Source organism: Lissotriton vulgaris, chromosome 5 (genome assembly GCF_964263255.1).
Source record: "Lissotriton vulgaris chromosome 5, aLisVul1.2, whole genome shotgun sequence".
Classification (NCBI taxonomy): Eukaryota; Metazoa; Chordata; class Amphibia; order Caudata; family Salamandridae; genus Lissotriton; species Lissotriton vulgaris.
This window is the reverse complement of record NC_141693.1, coordinates 429,523,052-429,550,162: the sequence shown is the minus strand read 5'-3', so window position 1 is coordinate 429,550,162 and position 27,111 is coordinate 429,523,052. Positions and strand designations below refer to the sequence as shown.

The 27,111-nt window shown below is 45.1% G+C and overlaps 1 protein-coding gene across 1 annotated transcript; it reads left to right on the top strand.

Moving 5' to 3' along the window:
- The first annotated feature begins 693 nt into the window (after window positions 1-693).
- On the top strand, window positions 694-23,280 carry PLAU (plasminogen activator, urokinase). The gene is made up of 11 exons (XM_086921834.1): window positions 694-920; window positions 4,076-4,168; window positions 7,746-7,797; window positions 9,536-9,628; window positions 11,748-11,922; window positions 13,267-13,457; window positions 14,308-14,491; window positions 15,512-15,663; window positions 16,927-17,070; window positions 19,459-19,607; window positions 21,255-23,280. The coding sequence occupies exons 2-11, from the start codon at window positions 4,109-4,111 to the stop codon at window positions 21,423-21,425; spliced, it is 1,371 nt and encodes a 456-aa protein (XP_086777960.1). The 5' UTR covers window positions 694-920; window positions 4,076-4,108; the 3' UTR covers window positions 21,426-23,280.
- Window positions 23,281-27,111: the final 3,831 nt, after the last annotated feature.

Below are 27,111 nucleotides of genomic sequence, written 5' to 3'. Positions count from 1 at the left end.
GATAGGTCAGAGTATGCTATGCACTTAGAGCAGGGTTACTGAGACTACTTTGTAGTGGGGGCGAATTTGCGCTGCAGGGTTGCCTAAAGTATGCTACAAACAGACAAATTATGATGAGGCGTAATATGGTTACTGATGTGGCAGTAATAGTTTACTATTTTGTCATCCCAATGCCAACACACACTTTTCAGCAGATGGCGGCATATTTGGCAAACGCGGAAAATCCATCAATATGTAAAAAACAATGTGGTCTCCCAGTCGCATTTGGGCAGCTAGTACAACAGCTTTATTGCGCGCATGTGACCGTGCAACCGTGTACCCGGAATCGCTGGGTAATCCTCTGTTATTTCTGGAGAAGGGATGGCGTGGGCCAGGCGATGAGTGACTGGTGAAAAATGTGCTTTTCAAGAATCACAAAGCTCCCTTCCGGTGATACTGCTGCATTCCCCGCACTGAACGCCTCTCGGGTGAAGTGCTCCCCTGTCCCGCCTCCGCCCTCCCCCTGATGCTCCGGATGATGCTGTGAGCTGAACGTGAGCTGAGAGATGCTTGCCAGGAAGCAGGTATGCTTCAGTACCAAGGGTGGCAACCGGCCAATCACAGCACAGATCAGCCGACCAATCACAGCACAGAGCGGCCGACCAATCAGAGCCCGAAGCAAGATTTATAAGAAAAGCGAAGCCCCATCTCTTCAGAGAAAAATTCAGCAACCACTAAACCGGAGTGTAATAAGAAGGGTTCCTAAACTTTAACGGAAGCTACGGAGGGACCAGACCATCTGACAGGGAAGCCCTGCGGAAACATACCTGCACATCTCCACAGAAGGGAACCAGCACTGTCTGGAGGGGTGCACGGGACCCTTGGTAGCTGCAAAGGAACGGTCTAAACGGGACCCTCAATCCTACACACATTAGGAGTCGGTGAGTGACTGCTCTGGGAGTGAGTTCACTTCCTGTCTGCCTTTGACCCCTTGTAATTTCATTCTATCTATTAGCTCTTTTTGGAGGAGAAAGAAGACCCTTCGTTGATAATGTTTTATAAGTGTCGACAATATTTTAGATACTGGTTGACGTGTGATAGGAAGTATGACGTAGCCGCTGGTTGGCGACAGCCGATGGTTGAACGTTTGTTTTGTTTATGTTACTTACTCTATGAAGCGTCAAGTGTTGCCTCAGAATAACAGCCCCTGGGAGCTATTCACAAACGGTACACCATATACATTATACGATGACGTTAAAGTGGGTTGAAATCACTACTACTCCACTGAATTCTGTAATTGCTGTCCATCTGATTTAAAGAAGCCAGTTGTGTAGATCGCCTTGTAACCCACGGGCGTTTCCTATCGCTGGACTTCAACATATGCCATAAGGTTTGAGCAGAAGTAGAAAGTAAGTGTCAGCATTATGGCTTTGTTCATATGATGTGAGACAGATAACCGCCTGGTTTCATGTTTTTAATGTACAATTGTTTTATTTTAGGAGAGCTCGAATGTTAGTCTGAACGAAAAGACCAAATTGTTTCAATGTGGCTAATTTTTAAGACACATTTACTCGCTGCGAAGTGAGATAATGTGTGCAGCTATATAGCGCTTTGTGCCTGTATGGTAAGGACCATGTCTAGGCGCAGTAGACAGCAAACAACCCCGGTCCTCACAATCATGACATTCCTTTATTGTGGGTTTTCACACTAGGATCGAAGCTCAAGAAATGCAGCACCGAGAATAGAACTGGACTTTTTAAGCAAACATTGTACAAACAAATCCTACACTGTATACATAATTGCCGTGCATCTACGTATTTACACTGGGAGTCACAAGAAATACAAATATTTAGGCTGGCAGGTACACCTTGTCAGCAGATGGGCAGAGACACTACGGGGCGTTCTCAAAACTATACCGCACGCCAGCGGTTGCTAGCTTCCTTATATATCTTTCCTAGCGTTCCAAATTAAATAATGTTGGCGCTACCAGATATGGTTTGGCACAACTTGCTACATCATAAAGAAGGTAGCTTGGGAAATGATATGCTTCATGTGTTGTAATTTATTCTATTGTAATTGCATTTAAATAGCGCTTACTACCCCTGACGAGGCGTCGAAGCGCTTTTACGTGTGTGCACATATGTATTTTTTCAAAACGTTGGAAATATAGAATATTTGAAAACACCCTTGGTTTGATTTAAAAAAAAAGTCCTATGTAAATGTCCTGTGGTTGCAGATGTAGGTCGCTAGGTGAGTTTGGGCGCTGGCATGATGATGACGAAGCCTATATTTCATAAGAACCCGTGAAATAGTGTCCACATTTCACAGTGTCTGTGGAAATAGTTGCCACATGTGACAGGCCTTGGATACTGGGTTTGCATTACTGCTTTTGTGCTATAAACGTATCTGCATGTGTTACATACACCCTTCGCCCATACATACACGTGTATACCTGGTAACCTACCACAAGCCAAGAGGAACATTAAACCAGCTCGGAGTAGGGAATTGGTTCAATTATGATTAAGGGGAATTCGGGATTTCAGCCAATTAGAGGCCGAGAAAACAAGGCTGCGACTGCTTTCCTTTTCAAATATCAATTCAACTTTATTCTCTAAACATGAAAATCCTGTTGGATAACCCTAAAGTAACTGAATTCAGTTTTCTGGATGCATGTATATAGCGCTTAATAACCGTGGGGAGGATTTGAAGCGCTTTGACCTACGGGTATCACGCTTCTGCATAGACACCGCAGAGGAAGGCGCGTGTGCTGTCAACGCTGCATCCAACCACCCCTGGCACAGACCCAGCTCCAGCCATCTCTGCTCTGTCAGCGCGTCTCATAAATCAATGCATGCCGCAAAAGGCACGAGCGGGTTAATGCTCCGGCTGCAGAGACGGCCCTGTGCTGCTGAGGTCTACGTGTAAACCAGCTCAGCCTTTATGCTTCTGAGGCTGACCGACGAGTACCACAGTGAGGGTGAATAATACAGCCCGTTATTTAAAGTGCTGCAGAGGTGGAAACTGGCACCAAGCACTATATTATTTAACCACAATGCACTACTAATTCCAGAGTGATAGATATTTGCTTTTCCAAGCACTTCGCGTTTTAAAAAAAAACGCGTAAGATATACGCAGATGTTGACAAAAATATCGGAGATAAAGCTCACATACAGTGTTCAGAGCAAATTGGAAAAATCACTACATAGTGACTGACATTCTTCAGGGCGCTGCTGCCTGCGAAGACAGAACAGAGAGAATGAATCGCTTTGAAAAGTAGGTACAATGAGGGTGTTTGGGTGACAGGCCGGCTGAAATCCGTGTCCCTGGGCTGGGATCTGGCACTGCTCTTAGCGTCAACAGAGCAGCTGTCTACAGGCACCAATCCAGAGTAGAGGACGTGGCTTAACGGATAGAGCGGCCAACTTTGAAGCTGGGAGATCAGGCTCGAGTCTGGCGGAAGGCTCGCACATTCTGTGGTTGTGGGCAAATCACATATTCTCACCATGCCTCAAAATAAACGTGTCCATCTGTAATGGAACTGGTGCCCATGTAAAGCGCTCCGATGCCTTCGGGTCGAGTTCGCACTATGTATAGGTGCAAAACTAAAAAAGACAGAACGAAAGCTGCACAACCCCCTCCTCCTTTCTACCGAACTCCCGGCGGGAGGTGTAAGGGCACAGTGCATAGAACACATCCGTTGTGTGTTGAGTTGGAAACAGAGGAACAATTCTGATTTTGGCCCTTGGAGGCCTGTCTGTGAAGGAACTGGAGCTAGGAAGTGATTATGCGTTGAGGCAATTAATATCTCCCTCTATTGAATTAATTATAATTGGGTTTATGTAGCGCGTGCTACCTCTGACGAGGTATTGATGCACTGGACGGCGAGTAGCACGTCATCCCTGGTTAGTAGTTAATGCAGTGGTTATTGAATATTGGTAACCACTGGATTTAGCCGTGTACTTGCGAGTCCCAACATACATTTCCTCTCTTTAATCTGCAAGTCACCCATAAAGAAGATCCGTTCTTTTGTTTCGCTGTCTCTCCGGTTCTCTTTTTGCTATCCCTTCACTCTCTCCTTTTGTTTTTTCATACACAGAAATCAACTCTGCTCCGAGAACAGTAGGACATCATGAACTTCGTCCTTACCTTCTGGGCGGTGTTTTACATTATCTACAAGGTGCTTGATCCGGTGAGTATGGTGCGGCTGCGGTTTGTAAAGCGACAGCGCCACCCACAGTAAAAGCGAATTACTGCATGAGTCCTCAGGCAGCACCTGCAAGAGGCACAGACAGTCTACCAGTCTTAATTTATGATTTAATTGTAATGTTTTACAAAACTCATAACTAGACGCACGCACAGTGTTTTATGACGGGGGTGTGATCTTCGGAGCGCGTGGGGGTGACCTTTGTGACGCTAGATATGTATGGCAGACTAGATTCCTAAAAGGAGTGTGGGGGCGAGTGAGATTGTCTGGTATGGTTCCTGCGTTAGAGGGTCGACTTCCTCCTACAACATTGTTAACAAGCTCTCCTTGAAGGCAGCCAAGCTGTGCGATGAGCCTCCTCTTGGGCAGAAAGCAAATTGTCTCTCTAAAACCGCGCCATTTTATTACAAGTTTCACAGGAGTCAGAAATAAAATACGTTTCTCCTGGTGTTTAGTGAAAATGGCAAATTAGGCGAGACATGAGGCTTCAACTGAAAAACGCCTTTGGGATAATGGAGCTTACCATGTGAAGAAAAAATATTATTTACTTATGAGTTAGTTGTAGAGCGCCAACCTTGCCGCAGTGCAGTGGGGCGCTTTACATCTGGAACTGCATCACGATGTGGTGTTCTGTTTTTTAAAGAGGAACCTTATTGTTTGTCACCTAAGCACCGTTTGGGGATACAGCATTCTTGTAAATAGAAATCAAGGGTGGTTCAGGGCTACAAATTAGATGTGAGACAAACTTCAGATGAAAGTATACAAGCGAACTCGGTTCCTAAAATGCTGCTTGAACGCCAGGGAGATGAGGTAGCTAGCGTCCACAGCGCCTAGAAGGGACTTGTTTCCCAGTGGTTCTGTCACCTGCAGATTTCTCGGTGTTTAAAGACCCCTAACATGCTTGTATGAAGCAATGACATGGCCACGTTGGGCTATTCGAATAGTTGGCTCTGAATGGAGCGTTGCCATGGGGCCTGGTGCCAGCAAGGGAATGCACCCACTCTGTCTACTGATTGAATAGTACAAGGCAGCCATAGTTTCTGTGCAGTGAGCCCCCAACACCGCCTGCTGCACTATTAATTCTACATCCCTGCTGATGCAGGTGCGTGGGTGGAGACAGGTGTCCCAAGGGAAGGGCTGGGAAACTTCTCTTCATAGTGCCACCTATGCTGGCTGCCCATGGGGTTTCTCAAGTGGCGCTTGGCGCTGATAGGTGTCTGCCAAGAGTGGCGACACACCCTGATCAATCCTGCAGACGGACAGTGCCCTGAATCAAACTCAACAATTCACCAGTGCCCCACCCGGGACCTTTCTTGTAGACTCTTGCCTCCTGCATCCTAGAGTAGCTTCTGAGTCTCAACAAGTCTGAAGGACACATACCCTTTTATCGCCCTTTTACCCAGTGGCAGCCATTAAGGTAAGGAGTGACCTAAATTAATGTAGCTCTTGGGCATGGCATACCATATGCAAATTAGCGTTGTTCCTGCAGCTGCGGACAGGGCTCACAAGAGAGCCCCGTGCTTCATTCTATGGTGCAACTCTATCGCCCTAATAGGACTTTGAGATCCAACAATAAATGTTTACTCGCAGTTCCCAGGATCAAACGATCACGAACTGGAGGTCATCGGTTTTCATAAAATACAGCAAAGTTTTGGAACCGGCTCCCAGGTCATATACGTCTAGAATCTAATCATCTTAATTTCTGAAAGCAGCGTAAAACTTTTCTTTTCTCATGATCTGCTCTTAGTTTGTTAGGTAATAAAGAAACAAAGGTTTTATGCACGTAATAGTGAACTAGGGTTTAAACCACATATTTTAGACATAATATGTGGCTTAAACACTAGTTCACTATTATCTGCCTAAAATCATGTGTTTCCCACATATGTGAAGCAAATACACTGTAAATACTGCTTTTTCCCTCATATGCCTGAAACACCTTATATGTATGTATTGTCTAAATGTATGTGTAGCACTGTGGATGCAGGACTGTGTCCCACTGTTCCATTGTTTTCGCCAGAATCAATATATTTAATTATTGAATAAATTCTAAAAGTCCGGCTGGACTTTTTTGTTCATTATAGTGCATATTGTGGCCTATAATTATTGCGGTTGTTATTTTCCTTGTCAAGGACCTTTGTTTCTTTATTAACTGATACCCCAGGTCTTTGCTTACCTAGAGGGTTCCCTTGTCTTTAATAATAGTACTTAGTTTGTTAGGTGCCACATTAAGCGCTGGGATGCCCATGGGTAGCCATGCGCTATATAAATGTGTATTCATTCATTCATTCAGTAAAGGCGCACAATCTCGGTCTGCAGCTGAAAGGGCACTCCCCAGCCTGTCTGCAGCAGGGGCACCCCGAACCACTGCCCCCCAAGCTGCCGCACCATGAAGTCACAAAGACTTCCTCTTCCATCACAAGCAGTGTCAGCCTCTTTCTGTAAGTGACCATGGCGGGAAGCAGCCCCATACCAGCTTGCATCCTCCTCCTCCTTCAATGCATGGACAATCTCAGCCCATATATGGAAGTCTCAGCCTGGCCTCAGTGTGACGATGCCACTGACAGTAAAGAGAAGAGGGGGATTGAGCAACACGCTTGAAGCCGTCAGAGACAAGAGGAAGTAAAGCCTACAAGGGGGTGACGAATAGACAGAAAGTCCCTGCCACAGAACTCCGCTTACAGAGTTGCTGACGCGGATTATAGGCGCTGCTAAAGTGACTTGAAAAAATGTGACAGAGGGGAGAGACGGGATGTGGCCTAACGACCAGAGCTGCCGACTTTGGAGTTGGGGAACAAGGTTCGAGTCTCAGCGTGGGCTCAAGATCATATGATTCTGAGCAAATCACTTCATCTCCCCGTAACCACCAAAAATAAATGTGCCCTTGTGTAATGTAACTAGTGCTCATGTAAAGCGTTCCAATACCTTCAGGTCGAGTTTGCACTATATAACACTGCAAAAAAAGGGAATATCTAGTATGCAACAGTACATCAGAGTGTGGGCCAGGAACACGGTCAGACAGCAGTGGGGTTTCCGGTTGGTGAGGAAATCACTATAAAACACCAGAGAAGTAGCAGTAATGTAAGAATGAGCACATATTTCTCAGACAGGTTGGGGAGGTGTTGGGTCTCAGTTGGAATGTCACACTTGCCCCCCACCCCACAGAGTAGGTCGGTGTGTGCACAGAAAATACCACGATTCTGTAATTGTCTTACCCCAAGCTGGTAATTGTGATATTACTGTACAATTCGCATTTATTGGGAAACAACGTGAGGAACCTGAAGTTCTGCATGTCTTTTCACAATGCAACAGGATATTTCTCTGCTGAGATGTTGTCGTCATTTTTGATGAAGTAATATCACATGACTTTAAATTATAAAAGTGTGGTGAATATGTGGAAATCCACTTACCGCAGATTTAACGTGATTTTTTTTTTAACTTCCTGGATCACCATAAATGAGAGCCTTGTTCATGTGATCAGTTATGGGTAACTTAGTTCTGTTTTCATTAGTGTTTTTTTGCAAACAAAAAAAAACAATTCTTTTGTATTTGTTTCTCTTTCCAGAAATCTGAGCACTCGTCCACGGACGAGACAAAAGATGTGGCTAAAGATGAAGGTAAGCTTGATGGCATGTCATGGACATTCCTTTGTAGCAATATGAGAGTCTTGCATGGTATTCCAGTGGCTTTTGATGTATGGTCATGGGGGCACCCTGCTCCCTGGGTGGGGCACAGGATTACCTGGGCCAGATAAATTGGCCACACTGAAACGGCTAAGGGTGAGAAATTTGACTTAGAGAATAAAAAAAAAGGCTCTGTTGTTTGAAGACAAGAACCACAGCTGTCACTAGAATTTACACTGCACCTTGTGGCCACTGCACCCAAGTTCACCTGAAAGGGTGAACACTGCCCCTACTTGGCAAAGCACAGAACAACAGGTGTCAAGCGAACACAGCGAATACACAATTGCAGCTGGGAAGAGAAACACTGCACCAAGTTGCCAAAAGTAGGAACTGCAGCTACACCAAGTGGCCAAAAGTAAGAACTGCAGCTGAACAAAGTGGCCAAAAGTAGAAACTGCAGCTGAGAAGCACACTAACCTCAAACTATCGATCCCTCTGACTAAAGGCAGCTGAAGACCTCTACAAAGGCAGCTTAGAAAGGAAACTGCCACAAGCAGCAAGGTGTTTTGGTGGAGGATAACGGTTCTGCCGGCAAATTTGCCAAACTAAAACCCAGAGGAGTCCCTTGTTCCTTTTGGCCAGAGTATAGAATAATTGAGAAAGAAACAAGAAAATATTACACCAATAGTCCCGAAGTAATTTAGGGAATCATAGTCTTTTTCTGTGAGCCCAAGAAATGACCCACAAGCTGCCATGCTTTCTGCTGGAGTCATGTGATTTCTAGCACGCCAAGTCGCAGCAGAGGTGTGGCGATTTTCTGGAAGGTAAATGTGATGCAGCCATGCCGGAATAGTGATGCAACAGAGTGCTTGTAGGACAAGTGGTACAGCAGTGTGGTAAAGAGTGCAGTACCATGCCAGTCGGTAAAACGTGCATCAGCACGCTAGTAGGTAAAGAGTGCAGCTATTAGCTGGTAGGCAAAGTGTGCATCAGCATGCTAGTAGATAAAGAGTGCAGCATTGAGCTAATAGGTGAAGTGTGCAGCAGCGCTCTGGCATGTAGTGTGCAGCAGCACACTAGTAGGTAGAGTGTGCAGCAGCGCGCTAGTAGGTAGAGTGTGCAGCAGCGAGCTAGTAGTTGAAGTGTGAAGCAGCATGCTGACAGGTAAAGTGTGCGGCAACACGCTCATAGGTAATGTGTGCAGCGGCGTGTTAGTAGATAAAGTGTGCAGTAGCTCGCTGGTTGTTAAAGTTTGCTGCAGTGCACTTGTAGGTAAAGTATGCAGCAGCGCTAGTAGGTAAAGTGTGCAGCAGAATGCTGATAGGTAAAGTGTGAAGCGGCGTGCCAATAGGTAAAGTGTGCAGTAGCTCGCTAGTAGTTAAAGTTTACTGCAGTGTGCTAGTAGGTAAAGTATACAGTAGCTCTAGTAGGTAAAGTGTGTTTCAGCACTAGTAGGTCATGTGTGCAGCAGCTCGCTAGTGGATAAAGTGCACAGCAGCGCACTAATAGATAAAGTGCGTTGGAGTTCACTAGCAGATAGTGTGCAGCATTGAGCTTGGAAGTGAAATCAGCAGTCGGATTGGGGGTAAAGTGAGCAGCAGCATGCTAATAGATCAAGTTTGCAGCATTGAGCTTGCAAGTGCAGCAAGCAAAGCACCTTTAAAGGTAACTGATGCTCGAGGGTGCTTGAATGTAAAGTAATAATGAAGTGTTCTTTTGATCCCCTCCCTAGGATGCAGCTGCTTGAATGGAGGAACCTGCCAGTCCAGTGGTTTCAGTCGCTGCAGTTGCCCCCTGGGGTACTCTGGAGAGCTTTGTGAAATAGGTACTAGAAAAAATATTCTAATATAACCTCATGATATGATCTGAAATTTAATGTCAGGTTATGCTATGGTACAGTTGGATATTCTACTTTACCACGAGTGCTCAGTAATGTCCCCCATGCATTGAGAAGTTAATGCCTTTATACCTCTGACTGTGACTTTCTGCCTGCTTATTACTGCATGTGCACCAAGCCTTGTGCTCTTATGCAGCCTCCTTTTGTACTGCTTGTGATGTCGATGTATAATTCGTAATATCTCTGGTCCTGACCTATCGCCCTCTAACCAGATGCATGCTTCTACTTGGCTGCTAGAGGGTTTCCCCTCCTGTGCTGCAACTCATGATTAGCCATTGTTCATGACGAGCTCAGCTCGTCATAAGCACAGCTCCACTGTGCCTCATGACGAGCTGAGCTCGTCATGAGCATGGAAGTGGTTAACAAAAATAATAAAACCGATTTAAACAACAACAAAAACAGTATGGTGTGCTGCTTTATGTTTTTTTGAGGGTGCAGCTGTGTCTGCCTTGCTTTACTGCTGGCGATTGACAGCTCGGGCCCTGCCCTGGGCAGGCTACAGCTGCATATATCACCAGGAATGGCATTGCCTCTCTTTAGCTGTCTCAGCCCAGAAGCCCTAGTTATAGTGTTTTTTTTTGTGGCCGCCCCTGCTCTGTGGAGAGTGGCTGTAGGCCTGCCCTCCTAAAAGGGATGGGGTGCAGAGACATCCGGGGCAGAGCCCAAAGGTCTGTTTGTACTCACTGACCAGGACACTGCCCCGCCCCCTGAGCAGTGATTGCTGAACAGGTGACAGCTGACTGCCTGCTGGGCCATTGTAGATAGCTGCCTTCTGACCGCTGTATGTAACCGCCTCCTGACCTGTGTACGTACATGCCTGCTGACCAGTGCAGATCACTGGTCGCTGACCAGTGTTCATAACCACCTGCTAACTAGTGTAGATAACTGCCTGTTGACTAGTATGCGTAACTTCCTGCTGACCAATGTACATAACCGCCTGCTGACCAGTGTAGATAACTGCCTGCTGGCCAGTGTGCCCAACCACCTGCTGACCAGTGTAGATAACCACCTGCTGACCAGTGTAGATAACCACCTGCTAACTAGTGTAGATAACTGCCTGCTGACTAGTATGCATAAGTGCCTGCTAACTAGTATACGTAACTGCCTGCTGACTAGTATACGTAACTGTCTGCTGACCAGTGTATGTAACTGCCTGCTGACCAGTGTACATAACCACCTGCTGACCAATGTAGATGACTACCTGCTGACCAGTGTAGATAACTGCCTGCTGGTCAGTGTGCGCAGCCACCTGCTGACCAATGTAGATAACCACCTGCTAACTAGTGTAGATAACTGCCTGCTGACTAGTTTGCATAAGTGCCTGCTGACTAGTATATGTAACTGCCTGCTGACTAGTATACGTACCTGTCTGCTGACCAGTGTATGTAACTGCCTGCTGACCAGTGTACATAACCACCTGCTGACCAATGTAGATGACTGCCTGCTGACCAGTGTAGATAACTGCCTGCTGGTCAGTGTGCGCAACCGCCTGCTGACCAGTGTAGATAACTGCCTGCTGGCCAGTGTGCATAACCACCTGCTGACCGGTGTAGATAACTGCTTGCTGACCATTGTATGTAATTGCTTGCTGACCAGTTCATTCTGCTGCATGCTGAGTATTGGACATATCTAGCGAGCATGCCAGCCTCTGCACAGGGTGCCTACCCGCCCTCAGACCAGAGCACCTAATTACCTGTTGAACAGTGAAGCTGTTCATCCATATCCCGAACAGCCTGCATACAGGCATCTGCGCTAACCTGCAGATCACAATTTGAAATATCAACAAGGTCAACATAGCCTTCTATCCTTGGCAGGTCGGTAAACAGAGTATTACATTGGATAATAGCAGCACATCTTCTTAACAACACTTAGAGTGGGCTAACATGTGGCATCAAACTATGCCAAACAATGGTATTATTGACAAGAGTGTGTGACTGCTTACTCACTAGTACACTGGGCCGGATGCTAGTGCATTACACTAGACACTAGTGCCTATTAATCTGTGCTCCTCAACCCTTACTGACCAGTGCACTTGTGTTTATTTCAGATACCCGCGTCCAGTGCTACCGAGACCAGGGCAAGGACTACAGAGGGACCGTGAACCAGTCCCGGATTGGGAGGCAGTGCCTGGCGTGGAACTCGGCCAGGCTGGCTCAGGATCCCTTCAACGACCTCAGAAGCGATGCCCTACAGCTTGGGCTGGGGAAACACAACTACTGCAGGTGAGAAGGGTGATGGAAAGGGTATTGTACAGGGGTCCCTGCATTCTCACTCACACTGCCAGGGTCCACTCACCCTTTGTGATGCAGTGTAATACCAAATTTGGCAACGCACCACTCCGACACTTTCAAAACACAGGGATGTGCTGTATTTACACAAGTGCGCACAGAGACACAGACACACACACGGTCACAGATAAGTCACACTGCAAACCCTGCAACAGTCCCAGCACACTAATGAGCTCACTATGTGCACAGTTGCACTGCCAGATCCGAGTGGCAGTGTTATGTCCCATTTTACATTGTACAAACACAATAACATCTTCCTCACACGTTCACAGCTCCCTCACACCTTTGCAGGTCCCTTAAGCTGGCCAGTGGCGTAGCACAGGTGCCATGGGTCTTTTATCCTGAGTTAAGTAGTGAACGACAGCCATAACTCAAATGCAAAGGGCCCCTCACACTCCTGGGCATGGTGCCAATCAATCAATCAATTAATTAATCAGTGCATTTATAGAGTGCGCTACTCACCCGTTAGGGTCTCAAGGCGCTGGGGGGGGGGGGGGCTGCACCGGCTACACCACTGATAGCTCCGCCTCTGCCCGAGCCCTTCTCTCCTATACCCACATGGCTGCAGCCCACGAAGCGCTGATACAGCCCTTCGCCATATCCCAAAGTCCTAGCTCACTCACACACACACTCACACACATGCCGGCACGCTCTCACACACCTGCTACAATGCATCACCCTGACGCGCACAGCAGAAAGAGAAGACTCACACGCTGTAAACAGAAACGGACAACCCCAAGAGGTGTGAAGAGGAGCTGCCTTCTTCCTGCCCCACCATAGAAGACACACCTGTCCAGATTTCTGTGATCTCACACCACTGATTTCTCACCTGGGAGTGTGAGTCTACTGTTGACAAGTGGTTCTGCGTTGTTACTTGTTCTCTGTAGCACACTCTTTTTTAAATTCTGGGTCTAATACTTGCTTTTTAATGCGAATAAATAAAACCTTTGAGGTAGGCTTGCATTGGTAAGAAATTTGGATGTTAGGTCCACAGCTGATGATGCTCAAATGAAGGCAGTGCAGGGATTTTCTGAGCCCAACCTCCTGGATGGTCAGCCTAAGCAAAGAATCCCTGGAAAGTCTGTCATGTTACAGTGAAACAGTGTCTACTTGTTCAACATTTGGTACAGGAAAATGGTTGGCCACCAAATAAAGCACCAAATGCCACCTGTCCAGACCCTCTTCATGTTTTCCATGCAGACCTCCCCACAGAGACTCTCTAAACTTGAGTCATAAGCAATATTATGCAATTGAGCAAAATGGACCTGTCTTTTGCAGGAATCCTGGCGGTCGGAGTAGGCCCTGGTGCTACATTGAAAGCGGCAGGACTTACGTACCTATCACCTGCAACATCCCTGTCTGTGCCAAGGATGATGTCGGGACCAATGACGCAGAGACCAACGATAGTGGGACCAACGATGCCGGGACCAGTGACGCTGGGACCAACAATGACGGGACCAACAGCGATGGTAAGACAACTTTTCATCCCAGTTTCATGTTATGTTTTGTGAAAGTAGTTTTATGAAGCCCAATTAATACATGCAAATAACAGATTATCCCTACAGTATGAATGGGAAGTCATTGTGTTATTAGATTTACCACTTAGAGAACGAGGAAAGATGCTTCATCGCATGAAAAGAAGTGCAGGTGTCGGACCTCCAGGGCCGGACAGGACTTTTATTCCACAGGGCATTTCCCCAGTGGGCTGGAGACATTGAAGGAGGCTTGAAAGCCCATGACCACTCCTAGTGCTGCTGTCCCTTTTCCAAGCTCCCTGAGGTTAAATACAGAAGACAAAGTGAAAGAGAGGGAACAAGGAGGGGAGATGGTAGAGAGAAAGTGATAACAGCTGGAGAGGAGACATTTGTGTGGAGGGCAAGCACTTTTTTGTGGAATAACACAACTTATACCCAATTAAAACATGTACTCCTGGCTCCCTATATGTGGGCGAGGCCAAAGGCGCATCTTCTGGTGGTTCTCACATACTTGTCTGCCAAGAGAATGCTGTTCTTAAAGTCCATGCATCTCTCCGGCAAATTCTTTTCAATTTAGGAATTTAACATTAACAGCAACACCTTTTGCTTGTGATGTTTATTCTGGGGACTAAACTCTTGAAAACGGGTGGCAGAGGGATAGCTGCTAGCAGTGTGGACAATGATGGGCAATATAGCTGCCATTACAGTGAAATTGTTTTCATAAGATGGAATATTGTTTGAATGTTTAGAGGCAAATATACTCAGAAAAAAGGGGAAGGAACAGTGAGGACAGGAGTGAGCCATGGCCTTGGCGCTGACCTCTAACTTCTTTTCTTGGCTTTAGCAACCTGTGGCCAGAGGACTCACAAGTTCTTTAAGATCGTGGGTGGAACCAGCTCCCCCATCGAATCCCATCCTTGGGTCAGCAGCATCTTCCAGCGTGTCAGGAATCACAACGCCTTCCGATGCGGAGGGAGCCTGATCCACCCCTGCTGGGTCCTGACCGCGGCCCACTGCTTTCCTGAAGGGTGAGGACTCCCTGGAGAAAAGAACCCTCTCTCTAGTCCTATGGCTGTCTCATCATTTTTTCTTCCTCCTTTTCTCCCCTTTGTCTTCTCCTTTCTCTTTATCTGTCTATTCATTTCTCCTTATCTGTTTTCACCCATTTATCTGTCCACTCTACACTATATGTGTTCTTTCCCCTCTTCACTGTTTCCTTCTCTCTCTTTATGTCGTCCCCTCCTTCTTTTTATGCCTTCCCCACTCCTTATCTGTCTTATCGCCTATTTAATTGTCTCCTTTCTCCCCTCACCCATCTCATGTCCTCTAAATCTGTCTCTTGCCCTCTCTCCCTTCCTCTCTTTATCTGTAACCTCCCCTCTCTTGATCTGTCTACTCCCATATCTTTACCTTTTTCCTTCTATCTCTTTGTGTCTCATCTTCTCTAAATGTGTACTCTCCCTTATATAACCCTCCTCTCTTTATCTGTTTTCTACCTTCACTTTTCTGTCTTCTCTCTCTCTCTAGCTCTGTCTTCCTCTCTCTGTATCTATTTCCTCTCCTCTCTTTATCTGTCTCCTTCCTTCTCTGTTCTTCTTTTTACTCTCTGCCTTTGTCTCTGCAGCACCCACTCTTCTCCCTATCTCACTTCCCAGCCTTCTTCTGCTTTAACTTCTTCGCTTTGAGCCTGTTTTCTCTCTAATTATGTTCTTTCTTCCCCAACTTCCTCCATTTCTTCCTTTTTCATCCGATATTTTCCCTTATGTTCGCTCCTTCTCAGTATTTCTAACATTCTTCCCTTACACTCTCTATTTGTCCTCCCTATTTTACTTCTCTCTTGTCCCACTTCCCCCTAATGTTTTACTCTTTTCCTTCCACATTTCACTCTCCATCACGCCCCACTACCTTTTCTAATACTCCTTCTGAACATAAATCTCTTCACTCTTTTTCCCCTTTCCTCCTTCTTTTCTACCCTCTTTCTCTCGTTCTATTTCTTCTTCTTTGCTCTTTCGCTGTGACACCAACAATTCTCTCGTTTCATCCTCCAGTGCTGATCCCAAAGACTTCAGCGTGATCCTGGGAAGATCCAACTTTGAAAAACCCGCGCCTGGCAAGGAGCAGTCGTTCGTGGTGGAGCGGATCTTTCTTCACTCTGAGTTCAAGGAGGACAAGGAAACGGGGGCCATGCACAATGACATAGGTGAGCTGTCACCCCGGGGAGTGCGCTGAACACCAGCCCAGAACCCAGTGCTTCATTTGTAAAATATTAAGTGCCAGGGTCCTGACCTGGCGGCCACTGCAGCTTGCACCACCCATTGCCCCATAATCGGCGCCAATGGCGGTACCAAAACAACTACTAACCATCTTTCTTGCCTGCAAGTGAGACAGTTAAGATTATTCCAGGTCCCCAAAGCTAAAGGAATGGCTACGGAGGCAGGTATTATTTATTTTTAATGCATATTGTATTCTGTTGTTCTGCTCATCTATAAATTGGATGAGCAGCGCCACCATGTGGTGTTGACAATTTAGTACTGGTGTTGAGCACCGGAAACCAAATAAGTGGCAGTGCCCAGCACCGAAAAAACCTGGCTCAAACTAAGCACTGCCAGAATCTCAAACCATTCATCCAGAGCAGCGAAGCAAAGTCGGATGCTTTTTAAGAAGCGCCAGGTCCTTTTCTTTCCTTGAGTTCATTTTTGCTCTACTGCTGTTTGCTGCTGTAGGTTAGGTGCTGTATTTTTGTAACTGCAGTTTACATTCTACTAATGTTTCATTATTGTTGGTTTGTACATTATTTTACACTGTTAGTTATATACCATAAATAATACGATTGATAAGAGCAGTTGTAAGTAGTTCTAAGCTACTTCCACAGGGGAACCCACTAGATTGTATTTCCCAGCAGTACGCCAGAGATGAGAATAATGGGCCTTTTTGGTAACACAAGAGCATCAAGCCAGAAACACTGGTGTGTGCCCGCATTTCTTAATATTTCTGGGCAGTGTCGGACTGGCCTATAAGGCAATCAGGCATTGCCCGAAGGGTAAGTCTGATAGGTCAGCCGGTCAGCTGTCTTTTGTGGGCCTGTTTTATTATCTGCTGGTTACTGTTGAGTTCCCTGATATTTAATCCAACATTGCCTGCAGAAAGCAGAAATGTAAGCAGTCTCCCATTTCTTGCAAAACACCTATAGAGTGTGTCTTTACAAGTTCAAATCTGCCCCAATTTGTAAACATGTGCCATTTTTTAGATGTAAAATTCATTATTGGGGGTCACTTTTATTTTGCTGCCCAATCCTATTTTATGGCCCTGGAGAAACCCAAGATATTCAAATGAGGTAGGGGATTAAAACTCCAGTGTTTTGATAAAACAGACATATAGGAAGCCACTGCGAAAAATGTCTACCTGTCGATTGGTGCTGAACTCATAGGGAAAGTCCAATTGACTTTGCATATTTTTCCTACAGCCCTTCTAAAGCTTCGTGCATCAGCATCGGGCCGCTGTGCTGTGCCTACCGACTACGTCCAGACCATCTGTTTACCACCAGCTACACCGGCGCTGCGAGATGGCACCCAATGTGATATAGCGGGCTACGGTCAAGAGTCCAGCAGTGAGTAATACTGTCATGAGTTTATGCGCATAGTGAGTCACCAGGGTACTGGAACCAGGCCAGATGTGGACGTAGGGGGCTGCAGGGACTGTTCTGATTGGCTTGCTACATTGTAAGGGCAATATGTATTTAAACCAACAACAGAAACATACACTCCACTGACTCCATGCGCGCTCTTGTTAAATCTCAGGAGATTAGTAAATGTCATACTTCCAATTTATCATTGGTTATTACTGCTGCACCAGTTTTGTCTATCCAAACCAGTTCTGCAGCCAATGTGATGCTTAAGTGTCACTGGTTGTCACTGCTGTATTCTTTACACAACTTTCTTGAGAGTTTAAATGTAATATGACTGGCGATTAGGTGGCACTGCTGCACAGGCCTGTCCGATCCTGTCACGGTTTCAGCCAATGCTACAATCTAGGGATCAGATTTACCAAGGGCTTGCGTGGCATAGTGCAACGCAAACCCTGAACTGAGTTTTACGAAGCCACGCAAAGCCACCTTATGTGGCTCTGTGTGGTTTAGTAAATCCAATGTAACAAGGAAGGGCCTTTCACTGCCTTGCATTACCTAGCAGCACAAATGGATTTCATGGGTGGAGTGTGGACGATCCCACACATCCACTCATAGTTTTTTGCACATTCCTATATTTACAAAGAGTTGTAAACCTGGGAATGCATCAAAATGGTACGCTCCCAGACCGACCCAGCCCATTCCCAGGCATTCCGCAGCACACATAGACAGAGGAAAATGCCACTGAGGATTTTTTTTGTGCAAAAAGGTGTCCCTTCTTGCTCACAAAATTCCTGCCTGTAACACAGGCACCCATGCACCATGGCACAAGGGCACCTGTGTTGGCGCTAGGCAGCACAAAGTGATCCAGCACAGAGAGAGAGAGAGAGAGAGAGAGAGAGAGAGAGAGAGAGAGAGAGAGAGAGAGAGCAGGAATGTGCCAGTTATCAGTAAGCCTGGTGCATTTGCACACCCACCATTTGAGGCAGCACATACTTCTGTCTTGCTGTGTTGCACCAAATCTTAGTAAATCTGAGCCTATGTTTTGTAGTGCTGCACCAGTGCCTGTCTGCTTCCTCCAAATAGTAAACGCATACCACAGTGACCTCAATCAGCTGAGAAGCAGACTGCAGTCTCTCCAGAATTGTAGCCAATGCTCTGTTTCAGTCGCCACCTGTTATTACTGCATTGTTGGTGGGCCCCCCCACTTTGTACAACCACTTTGAAAGTTGGTGCAGCCGAGCATCTAACCCCCTTCAGTGCCTGTACATTCATCCTGCATTTCTAGAGATGATTGAGCACGGAGTGCCATGCAATCTGCTGGATATTTCTCATTATGACCCTGTGCGGATCAGACTGTGGTGTGCTCCATTGTGTGTCGTAAAGATATTAGTCGGATGATGGCTCTCTACCCCTGTGCGGAGGGGACCATATTGTGCTCTTTTGTGTTAGCATGAGGATATTAGTTAAATACTAACCCTTTAAGTGTTGATGCGAACATCCTGGTGTTCCCATTAGGATGAGAGGTAAATATGGGATAACCACCCTGCCATTCCAAATAAGGATGTTGCTAATCACTGAGGAGTTGCATGACCATACACAGGACGGAGGGCAAAGGGTGTGTTCCTTCATAAGGTCATGGAACTCTGAGGTGACTTTCTATAACCCTTTAACTTATGGCAGAGGGTGTTTTACTCCTTATAATACATGATCACACCATCATACTTCACACAATGGTTTAAATCCTTGGTGTCTTGTTCTTTCATATGAAAGAAATAGTGTGGTTGCAGATATGAAGATTAAAAGCTAAACTTGTGGTGCAAAATTAAACACAAAAAAGCAGTGAGTAATTTGTTGCAAAAAGATATTAGAATCATTTTTTGTAAGCCAGCTTAAAGAAAATGCTGTAGCTCTGGACACCTAAAACACGCAGAGATTCTAGTTTTCCTGCAATGACCCAGAGCTTTCAAAAAATAAACATGTTCCCATAAATATTCCTTTATGCTGATTTTTGTTCACTTTAAAAAAAACAAGATCAGAAGAAGAAGCCAATTCTCCTTCTCGTTGTTTAAACTGGAGATGTCATTATTCTCTTTGAGCTACTTTTTACCGTGGCTTCTGGCTCAGGCAGGAGGTTTTCTGTTATACATTATTACAGTTTAGCAGCTACGTAATTTACAAGTGACTAGTGACATCACAATTCAACAGTAATAAGGATTTTAGAGACAGGCTTTTATACAGGGACTCCAGGCTTCCAAGTATTTTAACCTTGATTGTGTAGTTGGAGGAATCATGCTTGTTCCTGTTGTATTATTGTATTGGTTAATTATGAGTTACTGATCTTGCTTTACACCTGCGTTCCCCCACTTCCAGGTGATTATTTATACTCCGGGTTCCTGAAGTCTGTGAAGGTACAGCTCGTTCCCCAGAGGACCTGCCAATCGGAACGCTACTATGGGAGCCGCATTACCAACAACATGATATGTGCCGCAGACCCTGAGTGGAAGGTGGATGCTTGCCAGGTAAGACATGGCTCCTCAGCGCCCTCAAAGTCATAGTGAGTGCTCTATGCTACTGAAGGGCATGTGGTTCAACACCTCAGAGCTTGGAGGGCCAGAGAATTACTGTGTTCCACCAAAGGACACTATGTGATGCTTTTCCAAAATACTGTGCTTCCCTCAGAGACAACTTATGGTCGCTGTGTGTCAATATTTGCTGGCATAAGAAACAACATTGGCAAAGCCAATACATCTGAGTTTAATGTGCTAATACTTGCAGTGTTAGCACATTAGAGTATGAAACACAGGAGGAAACCAGCAGGAGCTCTAGTTGTGAAGAAATCTCTTGTGAAGTCCAATGCAAGTATTCGAGAGGAGGAGGAAGGACATACTTAAACAACCAATAGCATTAGACGAGAGATGAATACTCCAATAGCCTGAGCCAAGACATGATTGTCAAAGTATCAAGCCAATGACTGAAAGAGGCAGACTCAAAGTCCACTTTATCTCTCACCAAACACTGACTTTAGTATTTTTCAATGGAAATGGGAAAATTACTGATGTTCTTATTCGCAGTATAGTGTTTCAAAGTTGCATGTAGAACTGCACCACTATGTCTATTTTCAACTTCTTTCCAAGTGTACCAGCAACACTGCGAAGAGGTGCAATTGTGTTTGCACCCCATACCAGTATCCCTTGTTATGCAATAATTTTGCACACCACCATTTTTTTTTCTTCCATAAATTAAAACGTTCAGTTTTCTAAAGCAATAAAACTAAAACTGATTGTTATTCTTCATTCCAACCTAAGGAACAAGGAATCTGGAAGTAAATGCACCTGAGGGCCTAAATATAAAGGTCAATCTGAGCGTACACAATAAAAAAGTGATAGTAAACAGTGTCCTTAAAGTCCACCTTATTTGTCCTATATAAACATGAATATTAGAAGAAGATTGTAGTTTGGGTTAATCAGTGGAGAATTATCTCTGATTTTGTGAGCTTTACAGAGCCATACTAGTTTGGAAACACAACCCACCAAGCTAGACAGACACATGACTATGTTAAGAGGCTCTATTATATACCTTTAGTGGTGGAAAGTAGAACCCTTGCATTTGCCTTCAAAATACTCAAACATCCCTACCACTATATATGGGAGAAAACTTGCATGGGACCCCTCAGTTCTCAGATCTCCCACTTCTAAACTGCGGCACTCTTCAGCATTGACAAACAGATTCAAGGTACACAGACAAAATTCAGCCATTAATTTAGGAGGCACTACTCAATATCCAGAGACAGAGTCAGTGTAGACAGCCAGAATTTAGCCACTAATTTAAGAGGCAATAATAACAGTCAACGGGTACTTTTGGACAGTCTTCAGCATCCTGGTTGAATTTCATGTAAGACTTCCTTAATTTCGAAGATGGATCTAAGGCATAGATCTTAAATGCACAGCACTAGATCTTTGCCAAATGCCGTACAGAGGAGTATTTTCAGGTTCAATTGAATGACTCAACTGATGTGATGATTGGAGGAGGGTGCTATAGGGTTTGCACGTTTATGTATATAAGGCGATTACATGACCTTCATGCTATACTGGTATTTTTACCATTAGTGAGCGAGCACATATTACTAGAGGAACAGAAACCAACCAATCACTTTTTCTTTTTTTCAGGGAGATTCAGGAGGACCACTGGCATGTCCACGTGATGGCAGAATGGAGCTTCAGGGAATCATCAGCTGGGCAATCGACTGTGCTAAAATGTACAAGCCGGGTGTGTACACCCGGGTCAGCCAGTACCTCCCCTGGATCCGGACAAACATGGGCTCCGATGGCAGGATCTGAAGCAGTCGCTGCCTTAAGACATTGTTGCAGGAAATGGTTCCTGAATCGGTCCTATCCTAGGATGACAAATACGAGCAGCACCTTACGAAGACAGCGAACCCTCACCTGATGGATGCTGCAAGCACATTTCGAAGCAGTCAAGTCCCAAACTCAACATAGGGAGCACATTCTGAGGTGTCGGACTGAAGTAACACCGGCAGACACCGGAGTGAAGGGCTTGTTGCCCATCACAAACGTGAAGCTTTTCTTCTCATGGTTATGAAGAGCAAAGATAGCCCAGAAATGCCCCAAAATCTTAGTCCAAGAATTAGCCATTATTAAACGCACCCTTAGACTGATTAATTCAACCCAATGCGTTTTGTGAGGAGATGGAGGCTGCCCACCTAAGAACACCTTATGAACTTTCAAATGTTGCGAAGTCTGAAAGACAGCAATGGACAACCTGTGGTGTGTGGTGGGCAAAATCCATAACAGCTGTAGAACGTTGACCTTTTCTAAAGTGCCAAGATCACTCTTCAGCCTTAAAGGAGCATGCCAAAAGGGAAGCAGGCATTGCCCACGTAGACAGTCTCCAAACTAAAGCAGGCATATATCACTTTGCAATAGGCCTTCCATACCACTTCAAGGTCACAGCTTCCTGTAAAGCAGACATATAAGATTGAAGCAGGTCTCTCCTGGCTCTGAGCAGCGTACTTTGGGGTGTAGCATGCTTTTCCAAGGAAGATGTAGGCACTCTTCACTAAGAGTGCAGCAAACTAGCCTCCACCTCAAGAAGCACTTTCAAGAGGAAACAAGCTTTGGGAATACAGCTAGCGCACCTTAAGAGAGGTGACAAGCTGGGAAGAGAGGGAGGGCATAGGCAACAAGCATTTGCAATGCAATAAGTCTCTCATTTCAGAGAGTTTGAGCTATTGGCATCGTAAATGACAATGCCTTTTATTTATGTGTTGTTTTTAAAACAGGTAAATAAAAGGCAATGTCATATACAATGCCAATAGCTTAAACTCTCGCGAATGCGAGACCTATTGCATTGCAAATGCGTTTGTGCTATAAAAATAAAAAATAAACGTTGGGAATGATCGTGTACTGCCTGCAACAGCAAGCAGGTCAAAGCTATTTGAGGATATAGTGCTCAGAGGCTGTAATTAAAGCCTGCAGAGTAACAACACACGAAACAGGGAGTGTCGCCATGGGAGGTTCCAAAATGATACAAGGCGGTACTAAGGAGGGAGTACTAAGCCGATTGATCGATGAACAGCAGCAGTTTACAGTGGACAATGGCACCAGCCTATGAAAAATATGGGCAGAGTGTGGGCGGAGCTTCAAGTCCCTACCTGTATTGAGCATGCTCACAGAGCAGCGCATGCACTGCCCAGGCTCAACCTAAAAATGGGATGGTTATTGAACAGCAGTGTGTGACTGCCTGCACAGTCAGTCTAGACGGATATCCCAGGAGCTGTCAGAACAGCAGTCTTCTCTATTTGTGAAATATATCTGTCTTTAAGACATTGAAAACCCAAAATGTGACAGATTACGGGTGAGACACATTTCATGAAAAATGTGCCTTTTTATGCCGAAATCAGTATTATGCCATAGTACTGTGCCACTTGTTTTTTATTATACTGTAAATAGTATCAACTGATATATTTAATATTATCAATAATTTATTTTTATAACTATAAGTTGTACGAGCTGGTGGATATCTATCTCCGCTTCCACAAACAGATGAAGGTTTGCTCAGGAGATCTGCACAGGGCTGGACCCTCTTTGCATATATTTGACTTGGATTTATTTATTTATCACATTAAAAGAAATATTTTATACATGTAAAATAAAATGATTTTGTGCTAAAGGTGCCTCTGGTCTCGGATGCTATTGTGGGAAAAGAAATGTTACTCCTCTTTGAAAATACATGTGTGGTATGGTGTTTGCAGAGCACTGATCAAACTATAGAGCAACCCAGTGTTGTGCAGCATGGTGAGGTACCTGGTAAGATTGTGTACTATTATCTTCAGAGATAAGTTGAATCTTTTTGTAACTAGATATCCTGCGCCTTATTTAAGAAGGCTCGCAACACTTTTACGCCGCTGTTGCGTCACTTTTTGTGACACAGAGGCGGTGTAAATTATGCGCCACTTTGCACCATATTTACAAAGTGAGGTATCTAAGCAGATGTGTAACTTTGTAAAAACCTGAGCTACATTATACCTGCATCAGATATAATGTATGCAGGGTGGGCGTTCCCACATGAAAAAGCTTCGTAGAAGTGGCGTAGTGAAATCTATCAGATTTCACTGCGCCACTTCCAGGATGCTACTGCATCACAACTTTATGCAATGGTGATGCAGTGCAATGGGAATAGGCCTTCCTCATGAATTGCTGGACTTGCGTCAAGCTTACGACACAACTCCAGCAATGCATGCAGCAACAGATATGTCAGGATTCCTGACGTAGCTGTCATTTCTTACGACATGGTGCGCCATACAATAAATGCCACACATTAATCGTGTCGCAAGGAGGGTGCACGGAAAAGTGCTGCATCGCTGCTTTCACGCAGCGATGCAACACTTTTCATAAACGAGGCCCCCTGAGTATATTCTACAAAATAAATTCAAATACAAATCAATACAGATCAAAGGGCACCTTAGCACAGCAAGAGCACCATTTATACCCAGCTAAAGAATATCTCAGAATTCCTGCTCTTCCATGCTTTCCTTTTGATCAGTGACCCTAAAGATGGGTACTCCCACACCTGCTGGTTTACTCCTAGATGTAATAGTTTTGCAGATTTTCGGAACTGCATAACTATATCAGGAGCTTTGCTAGGAATCTGTGACCGTCCTAGCTCTCTGGGAATACTAATGTGAGTAAGGAGTTACACGTGGGTAAATGTATATGGTGTGCAATTATGGACATGGAATTGCTGAGCTAAAGTACATTTCCACACTTCTTTTTATTGTCCAGGGACAAATATCTTTTTTACCTCATTTCACTCCCCCACCAGTTTTTTCCTACCTATGCAGGGACGGAATGAGCTTTGAAATAGTTTGTGAATACCTACAAAAATGAAAGTTTGTGTGTCCCCCCAAATTTCCATATTGTGATAGAACAGATCTGTGCTGCATAAAGCGTTATGAAATCGGGAAAACTTAATCTAAAAAGCTACAATGCTTCAGCAGGGTATCATTCAGAGCATTACGGGGGTGGGGGGTGGTGGGTAGCTCACTGCCTCACAATCTTGCGCCGTTACCTCTCTGCATCCTGGTTAGTGTAGTAGTAGGATTGTGCGGCAGCATGTCCAGCAACCCCAAAATATTTTCTCTACTGATTAAGGAGAAATCCAGAAACGTATGTCTATAGATACGAATTAAAGATACCGTCATAGGTGATAAATATTTTGATGAGAGGAGTTGGCCTAACGGCTAGTGTGGTTGACCTCAAATCTGGGAAACCGGGTTTGAGTCTATGTAAGGACGTGCAACATCCTGCGATTGTGGGCAAATCACTTAATCGCCCTGTGCCTAAGATAAATGAATGTGTCCTCATGTAACGCATCTGGTGCTCGTGTAAAGCGCTCTGATACCCAATACCTTCGGATCAAGTTTGCACTATATAAAACTATGTTTAAGAAAAAAAAAGTGGGAAATGTTGTACCACATCAACCAAGATGCAAAGGGGTAATAGCGCTGAGACGTGTAAGCAGTGTGCTAATGGAGAAGTGTGGCTCAGGGGTTAGAGGCGGCAGACCTGGAGCTTGAGTTTCGGCCCTGGACCAGGGTTCAATTCCCCGCCTCGGCGGGTCTTGGGCTCAATAATCCCACGGACTCGATAATTCTCGCTCCGGTGCCTTCTCGACTCACGGGTTCACACTCTGCGACTCTGGGCAATAGCTTGCTTAATCTCCACATCGGCCCTTCGTGGCGGGATGCCTGGCTTTCACCTTGTGGATACCCTTCCAGGGTTATCTCACAGGGGAATACCAGGACGGGTTCCCTAAGCAAGCGCGGAGATGCCCCAGGGTAAGTCCTGCGCTATATAAGTTTCATACATTTACATTTACTACCCCCTTTCACTATCATTCATAGCTTATGTTATTTCAGGACAAGCTTTGAGTAGAGTTGCTTCACAAGCTCCCCTGAATTTAATTAATAAGACAGTCTGCAGCAAAGAACAAAATAAGCACACATAAAATGTGCCCAGTGCAAAGTGATGACAGAGTGGAGTAACAAACAATTACAGTACAAGGTGTAAATTAGCACCTTGGGCGCACATGACGAGACCAGCTCGTCATGAGTCACGGTGGAGCTATGCTCATGACGAGTTGGTCTTGTCATAACGTCTCCGCGCCGCCCAGCAACGATTAATTCCCCGTCTGTGCGGGTGATTTAATCAGTGGGCGGGGTCGTGACGAGACCAGCTCGTTATGAGCACAGCTCCACCGTGACTCATGACGAGCTGGTCTCGTCATGAGCACGGCGGCGCCGCTCTAACCCCCGCCCCCGCACTGTGGGGGAATTACCCCCATAGCGAAAGGGTTAAAACCTGCTGAAGACAATATTTTTCTGAAATAATTTAAATGCTTTTGGATTGTTAACTTACTGAAGCATTGTGTCTTTATACACCAAATTTCCATGACATCTGCATTGTGGAACATCCACCCCTGACCCCTTGGATCAGATTTACTCATATATATCATTAGATTGCACTGGTATAATGTTAACTCTGAATAAATACATTTATGATTGTAAATGCCTGTTTTGTGAGTTGCAAACGTGAATTTTAATGCACAAACCAAGTCATTTGCATTTAAGTTGATCTTAGGTGCGCAAATGGCTTCAGATTTTATCATAAATTGCAAGGAAGCCTCCAACCATTGGTCTCATTCAAAGTACTTCATCAAAAATGTATAGGAATTTGTTCACTTTGAAGCACACCAGGAATGTTTTGTTCAGTGGCATAGCAAGTAGTGCAAGTAAAGTAACCTGGCCCCTCACTAGGATGGCATCTCAGTCTATCAGCTGCCCCCAACCTCTTTCAACAGAGTATGCATATCAAACGCAATAGAACTCTCATACACACACTATTGTATTTCCACTACCTGCACTGCATATATGCAAGTCAAAGCCATATCCTAAAAAGCATTAGCAAAGCCAATAGGTTTGGCCCTTGTAAAGTCCACGCACACAAAGACATATGCAGGGATGCCACTCTCACAGTTCTGCCCTCACATAGGAATACTACTCATGCTGCATTCATACAGGCATAAGCCTCACACAGGCACAGCATTTAACCGATGAACCACTTACTCTGTACTCACAAAAGACAGTGTTAAACCTGCATTTACACAAGCACACCCCTCACAATGTACTCATAAAACATGGTGGCTATCCTGCACTGACACAAGCACATTGCTTGCACACCGGTACACCGCTCAATAGGAAGGAGCAGAATTTGGACAGATGGTGGCTTACGAGACACAGATTGATTATCTGGTGCATCGCTCTGCTAGTGTTATTCAAAGCTCATGAAGTAAGCAACACTAAAGTCTGAAAGGCCTCTGAGGTGATCTAATCTCTCATCAGTAACACTTGGATCAACACTGCAGACTATGTGAGTCTGATCTTTGTGGACGTTTGTGAGGAAGAGTCTTGGCATTAAAAAAAGTCTCACCACTTGCCTTCTTAAA

Coding starts and splice junctions, on each gene's coding strand:
- PLAU (XM_086921834.1), top strand. CDS start 4,109: ATGAACTTCGTCCTTACCTTCTGGGCGGTGTTTTACATTATCTACAAG. Junction 7,798..9,535: donor AGATGTGGCTAAAGATGAAG/GTAAGCTTGATG, acceptor TCCCCTCCCTAG/GATGCAGCTGCTTGAATGGA. Junction 15,664..16,926: donor GGCCATGCACAATGACATAG/GTGAGCTGTCAC, acceptor TTTTTCCTACAG/CCCTTCTAAAGCTTCGTGCA.